Consider the following 10,956-nt stretch of genomic DNA (forward strand, 5'->3'; position numbering starts at 1 on the left):
TCGCAGCACTTGGTGAATTAAAGACGCGGCGCAACCAAACTACGGGTCGCTGTCAAAAACGCGACGTGATGCACGGGTATAAATAAAGGTGGGCGTAGATAGTAAACGGACAGCTGCAAGGCAACTAGCGAGTCCCCCGGTGTGCTCTGCCCTGCAGTACCCCTCACGTTATGGGATTGCTCTGCATGTGCATGGTGAGTAGTAGCTGTTGGGGAAACGCATGCGCACTAAGACCTCGAGTATTAAAAACATGTAAACAGAAGACGTTACTGAGCACGTTACTATCATATTACTATTACTATCAGTTTAAATCTGTTTAAATATGAATATTTGTATTAGTTATATATGTTGAGACAACAGTAATGTAAAAATGTGCATAAGAAGATTAGTATTGATCAATATATATTATCATTATTATTATTTTTATTTTTATTATTATTATTATTATTATTATTATTATTATTATTATTATTATTATTATTATTATTATTATTATATGCATTTGTATATGGATTAGCAACATAGCGATGCAGGCAACAGTCTAGGGGGCCCAGACACCTATAGGCCCACAAAAAGCCCCATCTTGACAGTTTGAGGATGGTTTGTGGTCAGTTGGTAACCTGTACCTTTACTCAAAAATATGCAACACTAAATCATACTATCCACTGATATAATGCAGGCGTTATTATCTGAAAACTACCAGTGGTAGAAAATAACGAAGTAGCCTACATTTTAAGTACTGCACTTAAGTACACGGTTGAGCTACTTTTACTTGAATATTGTCATACTATATATTTCTACTCCACTTTATGTACGTACAAATGTGCAGGTACCAGTTAACTTTCAGGTGAAAATTTTACATTTACACATAATCTAAGTTTAGAAAATACAATGCATTATTAAATATTATACCAGGAGTTCCAAACTCTTCAGGCTTGTGAGCTATTTCAGAAAAGGGTGAGGACGAGACAGCGAGGAAGAGAACCTAAATGCAATCTACCAGACAGACAGGGACAGTTTATTATTCACTGCAAAGGTGAACGTATATAAACCTTTTGACAAGTCCAAACAGAGATTCTATACAACCCAGACAATAGCAGGAATGGGGCAGGGAGAGGGGCAGAGGGGCAGAGGGGCAGAGAAGCGGTCAACAGGTTCAAGGAAACAGTAGGATAGCAGATTCTCAAACACAAGAAGCAACAAAGCAGTGTTGTCGATCTGGAGTTGGGTCGAGTGGAAAGGGCTGGTAAAATACTACGGCCTGATAGGGAAAGTATAAACAGGTGAACAGGTGGGCGGGGAAGATCAGGTGACGAGTTATTACTGCAGGACAGATGAGGAAGTGAATGTAGAAGTGAGGTGCCTGGGACAGGAAACAAGGGGAAAAACCTCTAATACAGAGATACAATAGACTGCACAATTCAAAGAGACGAGCACGAGCAGGGGTTAATAGGGGCTCAGCAGTTCATTTTTGCCCTGGGGCCTGATCACATGAGATCAGTCACATCTGTGTCTTGGGCCAAAAGCAAACTCAAACCGTTTCTATTTGATCATGCTTATGAGACACATTCTCTAACTGAGCCATGCACCTTTATTGACACATTTGCTGAATACCTGCATTATTACTTTACGCAGGCTGGCGTATTGGGCAAATATAACTTCCACAAAGCCAGTATATCAGGAAATAACATAGTCTATTCATAACTAAGTAATGCCAATTCATTTTGTAATTCAAATGATTAATTAATGTGTAAAAATAAATAATTATGAGGCACTTGTATGTCGCTTTTGTAGCCTCATATATTTAATATTGTTGTCCATATTCATAGTATGTATATCTTATCATGTCTCCTACCTCATCTATAACTTCATAAACTCTACTGCCACCTTCACCTGTACTTCACCTGCACTTTACACATATCTATGTCACATCTGCACTTGTATCTATATTTATATTACCAGTTGCACATACTCTGCACTCTTCTGCGTTGAACTTCTGTTTTGATGATAACTGCATTTCGTTGCACCAGTTCTTGTAATTTGTGTAATGACAATATAGTTGTATCCACGCACGTGCACATACATTTTGGGGGGCAGGTGCTCAAACCAAAAACAAGGGCACGTGAGCTCGTGAGCGCCGCGGAGCATGTCGGGGCGAAGTTCTCAGATAAATGCCCCGTCGGATATTAAAACACATTTGGGGGGACTTGATGACAGAAAGAGTAACTTTTATTCTTAAATACTGATAAATAAAAAAAGTGGGCTCCAGCCAAAAGGGCACTTTTCTCATCCAGGGCAAAAGGGCTGGTGCTTGAGCACCACTAGGGCTCTATCTGTGCACGTGCCTGGCTTGTATCTAATCTAATCTAATCTAATACCTTTTTCGTAAATTTGCCCTTAAATGTCCGTCGCAGGCCACCGTACTGTGCGCGAACTGAACAAGTAGTTGCTATGCAACCTGAGCCGCATCGCCTCCGTGTTTCTACAATGGCTGAAAGAAGTTTTGATAAAAGGGTCCGTCCGCCTCAATGCGTCGTCTCGCAGGTTTGTAGCCTTATTGTTTCAAACAACACGGCTTTACATGCCACCAGCATAAACCTAATTGTTTACGGAAGGTGAAGTGTCGTCAACAAACATTAACACAAGCTAACGTTCACCAGCTAGTCACGCTGCTTCCAGTCAAATTATGCGGGACGACGTTTAATAAACCTCATCAGTTCTGTCTCTTCCAACATTACTAATGTTAAGATAGAGGGAAACTCAATGAATAAAGTTATGCATATTAATACCACAAGTTATAAGACTGATGCAGTGTGTACAATAGACTGGACACCAAGACAATTTAGTTAGATGCAGTTGGGATTTTGTCCACAAGTATGTCACAAATTGCTTTAATTACATATTCACACTGTGTAAAACATTTAATGCAAAAAGCCAAATTGTGCTTATTTTATCTTTGATATCAAAGTGCTCTACATACATGCATATAAGTCACATTCTCTAATCGTGCATGCAATATTGCTGCTGAAAATTCACTTTGGTCACTGCCTTGTGTATGTATTTTGTTTCTTCTGTATAGTTAGTAGTTTAGTATTAGTATTCAGTATTGTTATTGTGTTTTGTGTTTTATTTGTATCTTTTATTTTGATTAATGCTCTAATGTGCACCCGCTGCTGTGATCCTGCAATTTCCTCACTGTGGAACTAATAAAGGAATATCTAATGTAATCTAATCAAAAAAATATCAGATATTTGTTTCTAAAACACAACATAAAAAACATCCCTTAAAATGGTTTTGTTTTTTAAGAATTGTTGTACTGAGTGGAATATTTAGTAGTTGAAAAATGAACTAGTCAGGGTTCTCAGGTTGTCAGCCAACATACCGACGTGTCTGCCAATGTATCGGTAAAGTTGAGATAAAAATAACAAGGTGAAATGCAATTCATTCTAAACTATATCCAATTTCATGAAATGTGAAATCTCACATTAGCGAATTAATGTTACAAAGTCTGCTGCTTTGTCTTGTTTATTCCAAGAAACGTCCGTCCTTTAGCAGCAAGGCTGTGAGGTCCAAGATGGTGGAAGTCAGACCGAAGGCAAAATCTGCCTGTGGTTCAACAAAGAAGCACACAGATGACCTTCTTGCTCAGGAAGAACATTACAAGTAAGAGCACCTTGTCCAATAGACATGTATTTCTCTCTTTCTTTTAAGAAGCACTGATCCACATAATTGGAAACACATTGAATAAGGCACACTTCTCATTCATTGGTTAAAGTCTATTTGACTCCATCAGCGTCTGTTGATTCTGTCATCAAACCATCCGAGGGAGAAATTCATCATGTTTACATTTACAAATAAAAAACCACAAGTGACATTTTAATACCCACAAGTAAGAGTGCCAACAATCTAAACGGGTATTTCTATTAAAGATGCCGTAAGGCACTAAATCTTGTTATAAGTCATATTGCAAACACAATGGATGTATTGTATTTTTTGCTGTCCTGGAAATCCGTGTACATGTTAAAATTAGGCCCTTGATATGATTATTCTCCATTTTATCTCCTTCAGACTCCTAAATGCAGAGCTGGAAGCCAAAACAGCAGATCTAGTAAGACAGGCAGAACAACTTATGGTACGTTATTATCCACATGTTGACAAGTAAGGACTTGCCTTATGAAGTGATAATCGCTCTTTGTGTTTATCGGATTTTAGAGAGACCAGAGAGAAGTTCTGTCAAAACCTTTCTCCACCGTCCTGTTCACGGACGTTGAGGATGAAGCGGAGTCAAGGTAATTCATATCTGAGACTCAGATCTTTAGAGGCTTCTCACAAGAATGGCTATTGACTTTTCAGTGGTTCATTTTCTTGTGACTACTGCAAGGGTCTACAGCCTCCATACAGATTACTCAAATATAGAAAGTTAATTAAAGCAGTGTAAGACAGAGAACATAATCAATCATTAATATAATTAATTATTTCTTGATATATGTATGTATGCATACAGCATATCTCCCAAAATGTCTGTCCGTCTTTCTGTTCTCCTCCAGGAAGACGCGGCCTCCACAGAGCACGATGCAGCAGCCTGGTGTGAAGGTATCACTTCAGATTATAAAGTTACATTCCAGAAACCGGCAGACACTTTGCTCAACAGAGATGTTTACACTCCACAGGTAGAGTTGGTTCATGCTTTAGGGCTACATGTCATTTTGTTGTTGTTTCCTTCATCTTAGGTGGTGACCAACAAAAGAAAAGAGCCTCGTTGTAAAACAGTGTGAGTTTGATTGGAGATCATTTTCAGAGTCGTTTACAACCAATTTTATTGAATTTTGTTAAATATATTCTGCATTACCGTTCTTTATAAGGCCGCTAACATTTTTTTTCAATAATTGGCTTGATTTCAGAACCCCAAAGATATCTCATGTGGCTGATTTAGCAGATGGAGAAGACTCTGATCTCTTCCTGGCAAAGACGATACGGAGCATGGAGGAGAAGATGAACGACATCGTGATTCAAGAAGATGTTGTGGATGAAGAGGTTGATGCTGGAGACGATGTAGGACCAGGTAATGTTTATGACACGGTGTGAAAAGTAAACCCAAGACGTATTAATTGCAATTATAAACAATTTCCATAAATATTTATTTAAAGACATGTCATTTTGTCTTAGAATTACCCAAAAAACCCTCAGGTCCACTAGTTTTCAGTTCTTCAGTCTGAATGTGTTTCACAACAATAATTAACACATTCACATAATTACATTTTCCTGTATTTTGGAGTTAATGTGGGATCTAAATGTTACTAAGAAATGATTTTCCTTGCCACTTAATACTTCATAAATTATTATAAATTGGAGCTTCAACATTAGGAATCACAGTTCTCAGTGATATGTATTTTGAGGGGGGAAAGTCATTGTTCATGTATTCATAAGTCTGTGTTGCTCTTTTATTAAAGGCGTTTCAGAAGCTCAAATACGAGTTCATAAGGCAAAACTACGGATCATGCAGGAGGAACTGGATCAACTCTCATGTGAATATTATAAGAAGGTACTTCATTGAAAGACAATGAGCTGTTATTGCCCCGTTTCCCACCCATCAGCAGAGGGGGTCAGAGCTCCATTTAAACAGCCGTGAGCCATCGAGCGACGACTCAACGTTGTTTATTAATAACATTACGCGTCTGTTGTTGCAGGATGATGAAAATTCAAAGCTCGGTGCTAAAATGAAGGAGCTCGAGGAGGAGCGAGCCAGACTGCAGAAAACTACAAACATCCAGCAGACGCAGATGGAAAAGCACAGAGCTTTAGCAGAGGAGTCCGACAAGAAGTGCGATGGCCTGCAACTGCAAGTGTCTGCATTACACAAGGTGTGAAACATATCAATGCTGGACCGTCTTATGTGACTCGCGTGAACTGCTGATGGGGGATCGTCTCCTGGCTTCGCTCTGTGCAGGAGATAGAACATCTGAATCGATCCCACAAACAAGCGGCGGCGGTGCACAGCACGGTGGAGGTCCGTCTGAACAGAGCCTTGGAGGAGGGGGAGAGGTTCAAGGCTCAACTCAACAAGATGACACAGACCAACAAGGTTTGCACATTACACTGCTGATGAACACATCATCAAATGATTCAAATGTGATTGGTTCTATAACAAGCTAGAGATGTTCATGGATACTGTGGAACTGCTATTGGCTTGTAAACTAAACTTCTTTCATACAGTGTGCATTTAAAAGCATTTTTAATGTTAGAGTATCATTAACCAAACACATAATTATAAAAAACTTTTAAAAAACATTCATGACAATCACAAAGAATCAAATCTTTATTTTAATATAACATCTATTCCACTAGAGGGCGTAGCAGCAACATGTGTTCAAAAGGTTCATTTAATATCATTTTAAAGCCTTGTGATTATGAGTGTCTTATTAATATGGTTTCAAGATCACAAAAGTATGAGTGAAGTGAGGTAAAGTGCTAACATGTTTAAAGTAAAACGATAATGTCTCCTTTGAGCAGATACAAGTTCCTGATCACAGATATTGAAACATGGGCACACTGACCTAAATAATAAAACTCAAGCATGCAGAGAGATCATGTAGAGCTGCTAAATGTTATGCTGCGAAATGTGGAATATGAGAATTAAAGATGGAAAGAGAAAAGTTTATTTAACCCTTTGGAGTTACATAAAGTACCAGCTTCAACTGAAAGTCAACATGTTTTTGAATTGTTTGCAAAGGAGTCCTCAGTTTGCCCAAAAGGTAAGATCGGTTTCACTTCTAATTTAAGTCTTTTAAATCATTTTGAATTAGGACAAGATAACCGAGGAGCATCAGAGTAAAGAAAATCTACTTGCTGAAAACAAAATGCTCAAAAAACAGAAATCGGAACTCGTTGTGGGTTTCAAGAAACAGCTCAAGCTTATTGACATCCTCAAAAGACAAAAGGTACACATCTCCATCTAACACACACACACCCTGCTCTCACACACACACACACACACACACACACCCTGCCCACAGCTTCATCAATAACTGACTTTTTGTTTTATGCAGATGCATTTCGAAGCCGCCAAGCTGCTGTCGTTCACAGAGGACGAGTTCATGAAGGCTCTGGACTGGGGGAAGTCCGAGACGCAGAGAGGTTCAGATAAATGAGAGCCTTCGGGTTCAAAGTGCATTTAGATTTAGAGATGTCGTTATTATTATCACATTTAGCCAGCAGACAGCCTCAGGTCTTTTCTGGAATTGTTTTTATTAGGATCCTGTCAGCACAGTCGAAATAAAAACACATCAATTAATAATGTTGTAGTTACTGAATGCTTCATGAGCACCATCATGGAGGAATTTAAGAACTTTGTGTGGAACCATTAACTGCCCTCTAGTGGCGTAGAATGCAATCTACTCATCGCCGTCCCAGTCGTCCTCAGAGAAGATATCCTCCGCCTGCCGTGGTTTAAAGTTTTTTCTGAAGTCTTCGTCAAAGTGCTCCAGGTCGTCTTCACGGAGCAAGCCCTGAAAATGGATACACTCATGGTCACACAGACATGCACCTGTGTAACATTATTTAGGATTCATCCACGGCATCATACCTTTGGTAGATACCCGAGGAGTTGTGTTGCGTGGCGTTTAAGAAGCCGCTGCCTCTCCTCTTCAATTATCTGCCGACGCAGCGCCTCCCTCTCCTGCTCGATGGCTCTTTCTTTAGCCTCCAGTTCCTTGAAGAGAGAGATCAATGTTATCATAAAAGCAGGCATTCAACTTCCCCAACCGACATGACAAAGATGATGCTTTACAGTTTGTTGTTTTTCACTTCTGTTCCACAAATAAATCTTAATAGTTGTGGTAAAAGTAGCTAGCCATGGTACTAGAAGTTGGGATGTGTGTCAAGTTGGGCGACTACCATTAATACATCTTCAGACTTTGTGTTAATCAAATATCATCATGATACAACTCGTTTGCTGCAACCTGTTGCCTTCCACGATGAAGTACGACTGTACATCTGTAATACAGTAAATCTAGACCATTCCTGATGCGATGATGTTCGTACCAAGTCGGCCTCGCGCTGCAGTCGTCTGTCCTCCAGCAGTTCCTCCACCTCGCGTTTGTGCTCGAGTTGCTTCATGCGTCGCTTCTGGGCATTCATCTGCTCCAAGCGGTCGTCTTCTGCAAACTTAGCCATCATCATTCTCCTGAAGGCCTCCTCTTCCTCTTTCTCTGCCTGCCGTCGCATCTCTTTGAAAGCTATCTGCTGCTGGCAGGTCTGCTGCATCATCAACCGCTGTCGGATTTTCTTCTCCATCTCTTCCTGTTTGATGAATGTAAAAAAAAAATATTATATTGTTCAGGTGCACTTATAAATTCAAGTTGCAGAGCACACGGGACTCGGTGTGTGTCTCTTGTGTCATAACAGTGATTCTGTATTGTTGTCCATTTCCATTGGGAGTTAAAAATAAAAATGAATTGATAACTATTTGTTTCTACTTTGTCTCAAGTTTGATCTTATAGTCAGAATTGCTTATGAATGGGTGATTAGTAATAATACTTACAATGTCTCTCTGCCTGTTAGCCTCTTCCTGTTCTTCTAAATAAAGTTCCTCACGGACTTGTTGCATCTCTTCACGATGCTGCCTCTCCCCTTCCATCTTCTCAGACAGCTAGAGGAGAACAGAGGAATTATTGAGTGGTAAAACCAGGCATTGGTCAATGAATGAAAAGATAAAAGTATGGGAATAAATATTAGAAAAACTTGTCTTAACTATTTTATGAAGATGATCTTTTCCTTTTTCCTTCTCTCTGATCTTAGCCATTCTGCTCTCCTCCATGTTCTCCTGATTGTTCACAAACTCCATGATCCGTTTATTCTCCGCCTCCATCTTCTCTTGCTCCATGCGTCTCCACTCAGCTCGCTGTTTCTTGAACGCTTCGATGTGTTGCTGAGTGGCTCTGACCGTCTCCAGTTTCAGCTGTCTCTCCCTTGAGAAAACATTGTTATTGTTCAATAAATCCAACACACGAGCACAGCCGTCATGTTTCCTCTGGAGGTTTAGCAAAAGCAAACTGACTTGTATGCATTGTGCATTCCTGTTAAAGACCGGAAGAACGATAAATGAAGGACTCACATCTGATCCTCTTCGTAGATCTTCCTGACGATCTCATCAACCACGAGCTTCTCTTTGAGGAACTCCTCGTACGCCTCTTGTCTCTTGCGCTCCCTCTCCACGAGCTGCTGCTGCAGCTCTCTCTGACACTGCACCAGCTCCTCGTGGCGTTTCTCCTCCAGTTTCTGCATCTCGACGTCTCCTCGCTCATATTCGCTCTTCATCTTGCGGGCTAAGTCTGCCTCCTCGCGCTGATGGCAGAAAAAGAACAAGGGCAGTAATGAGCCCGTATTGAATGTGCTGTTTTTAGCCATTGTGTACCATCGCTTCTGATACGAGGAATTCTTATTTTTTATTCCTGCTAAATTGAAGTGTAACTGAGTACTTTGAGATGTATGGGCCTTGATGCATGATGCTCATCAAACTGTATTCAATGAATAGTGGCATCCAGCTTTTAAAAATTGTTTTATTAACTCTGCCCGGTGGCTTTTATGCAAAGAAAAGCATTTAGAGTTATTTAAAGGAAGAATCCATCTTTTACAACCAGAGGTTCAGACTTGTTTTTGGTAGAAGACTGAAACCAATGAGGACGGTGCTCACCATTGTCTTAAGCCTCGTTGCTTCCTGCTCAGCAATCTGTGCGGCTCTTTCCTTATTCAAATACGCATAATTCAGCTTTGACTCCAGTTCTCGAAGCTCCAAGCTGAAAGATATTTAAATAGCTTTTAAAATGTGCATAAGTAATGACGAGAGCAAAGCAGAGAAGGATGACACTAAGGCCTACACAAGAAGTGCTGCATTTGTATATTGACCCAGAATATAAAGTAAGTCCAGGTAATAAAGTAGATGTGCATACCTGTTCTCTTTAATATACTGTCTCATTTTCTCATTTCTTTGTGTCTCAATGTTGATGCGGGCCAGCTCCTTAGCTATTCTCTCCTCTTGCTCCAGTTGCTTTTCTCTGTTTATTTTCTCCTCCTGTGCCTGAAAGTAAAGTTACATTTTGAATATTAACATCTGAGTTTAGGTCAATTATAGTTCATACATTGATGAGACAGCGTAGTGTTGTGTAATATAGTGCTGATCAAAAGTTGGCTCTCGCGCCACCAATGGGGACAGTTTGAGAGAGGGTCACTTGTCATACATAGTTTGTTCAAAAGAAAGAGACGCATACCTTCAGCATGGCGCTCTCCGTGCGCCTCTCCTTGAGTTCCTCCTGCGCCTGTCGCTGGTTCCTCCTCCTCTCGAAGCTCTCCTCGTCCCGCATACCGGCCTGCTGCTGCCGGTCTCGGGCCAGGCGCTGGGCCTCCCGCTGCCGGAGCTGCTCCTGCATCTGGCGCTGAGACGTTCAGTGACCAGTCTGCCCCAAAGAAACACACCACAAGTCGACGGAGCAGTGACACAGTGGTAAGAGTGCGGTCACGTGGCTGTCGCGTTTGTAGTGGTCGAGCTCACGTTAACTGGAACTTCGGGATTTACCATGGCTGCGGTGCTTTTCTTCGCTTCCCGCCTTTTGGACTTAACTCCTCTTTACTCTCTAATGCGTAAACAATTTTTGAATGATTTAAATTCAAGTGAATTTGGATACCACAGTAGACAAGGAGGCGATTAATTAGCCGTCGTTAACCTGCTTGTGTCGCCGTGTTTCCGAGGTTGTTTGAGGTCTCGTTGTCCTGGGAACGCCGCGTACGCTAAGCCAATAAGAATGAGCGCTGACGATGACGTCAGGTCCGGCGAAATCTTAACGTCTTCTTCACCCGTTTCCGCCTCATGTCATTTGTAGACATGATATAGACGACCGCTTGATCAACATTTCGTATTATGGAGCCAACATCAACAATGCACTCATATTGAAAATTGTAACG

At 40.8% G+C, this 10,956-nt stretch overlaps 2 protein-coding genes across 5 annotated transcripts; one reads left to right on the top strand and one right to left on the bottom strand.

Annotated features, from left to right (window-relative positions):
• The first annotated feature begins 29 nt into the window (after positions 1 to 29).
• tex9 (testis expressed 9) lies at positions 30 to 7,294 on the top strand. Of its 4 annotated transcripts, none has more exons than XM_056412595.1 (13): positions 126 to 194; positions 2,415 to 2,544; positions 3,536 to 3,663; positions 4,069 to 4,132; positions 4,213 to 4,289; positions 4,548 to 4,593; positions 4,731 to 4,771; positions 4,902 to 5,062; positions 5,451 to 5,542; positions 5,688 to 5,861; positions 5,948 to 6,082; positions 6,804 to 6,938; positions 7,047 to 7,294. In XM_056412595.1, the coding sequence occupies exons 2-13, from the start codon at positions 2,452 to 2,454 to the stop codon at positions 7,146 to 7,148; spliced, it is 1,248 nt and encodes a 415-aa protein (XP_056268570.1). In that variant the 5' UTR covers positions 126 to 194; positions 2,415 to 2,451; the 3' UTR covers positions 7,149 to 7,294. The 4 variants fall into 4 exon arrangements, with proteins under 4 accessions (XP_056268573.1, XP_056268572.1, XP_056268570.1 ...); XM_056412596.1 differs by having other exon boundaries at positions 4,069 to 4,108; XM_056412598.1 differs by lacking the exons at positions 126 to 194; positions 2,415 to 2,544 and adding an exon at positions 30 to 88.
• Positions 7,295 to 7,388: 94 nt separating this feature from the next.
• Positions 7,389 to 10,744, bottom strand: mns1 (meiosis-specific nuclear structural 1). The gene is made up of 10 exons (XM_056412593.1): positions 10,571 to 10,744; positions 10,266 to 10,451; positions 9,948 to 10,075; positions 9,692 to 9,794; positions 9,113 to 9,342; positions 8,750 to 8,966; positions 8,540 to 8,647; positions 8,041 to 8,298; positions 7,583 to 7,708; positions 7,389 to 7,505 (listed from the first exon to the last, which is right to left on the bottom strand). Exons 2-10 carry the CDS (start codon positions 10,422 to 10,424, stop codon positions 7,392 to 7,394), a joined length of 1,443 nt encoding a protein of 480 aa, XP_056268568.1. The 5' UTR covers positions 10,425 to 10,451; positions 10,571 to 10,744; the 3' UTR covers positions 7,389 to 7,391.
• Between the last annotated feature and the right edge of the window lie 212 nt (positions 10,745 to 10,956).

Source organism: Pseudoliparis swirei, chromosome 4 (assembly GCF_029220125.1).
Source record: "Pseudoliparis swirei isolate HS2019 ecotype Mariana Trench chromosome 4, NWPU_hadal_v1, whole genome shotgun sequence".
Lineage (NCBI taxonomy): Eukaryota > Metazoa > Chordata > Actinopteri > Perciformes > Liparidae > Pseudoliparis > Pseudoliparis swirei.

What these genes read in the sequence shown, in the direction of transcription:
- tex9 (XM_056412595.1), top strand. Translation starts at nt 2,452, where the DNA reads ATGCAACCTGAGCCGCATCGCCTCCGTGTTTCTACAATGGCTGAAAGA. An exon ending in CTCAATGCGTCGTCTCGCAG is followed by an intron (nt 2,545 to 3,535) that starts GTTTGTAGCCTT and finishes GTTTATTCCAAG; the next exon opens with AAACGTCCGTCCTTTAGCAG. An exon ending in GACAGGCAGAACAACTTATG is followed by an intron (nt 4,133 to 4,212) that starts GTACGTTATTAT and finishes ATCGGATTTTAG; the next exon opens with AGAGACCAGAGAGAAGTTCT.
- mns1 (XM_056412593.1), bottom strand. Translation starts at nt 10,424, where the DNA reads ATGCAGGAGCAGCTCCGGCAGCGGGAGGCCCAGCGCCTGGCCCGAGAC. An exon ending in CTAACAGGCAGAGAGACATT is followed by an intron (nt 8,299 to 8,539) that starts GTAAGTATTATT and finishes TTCATCAAACAG; the next exon opens with GAAGAGATGGAGAAGAAAAT. An exon ending in TGCAGCGCGAGGCCGACTTG is followed by an intron (nt 7,709 to 8,040) that starts GTACGAACATCA and finishes TCTCTCTTCAAG; the next exon opens with GAACTGGAGGCTAAAGAAAG.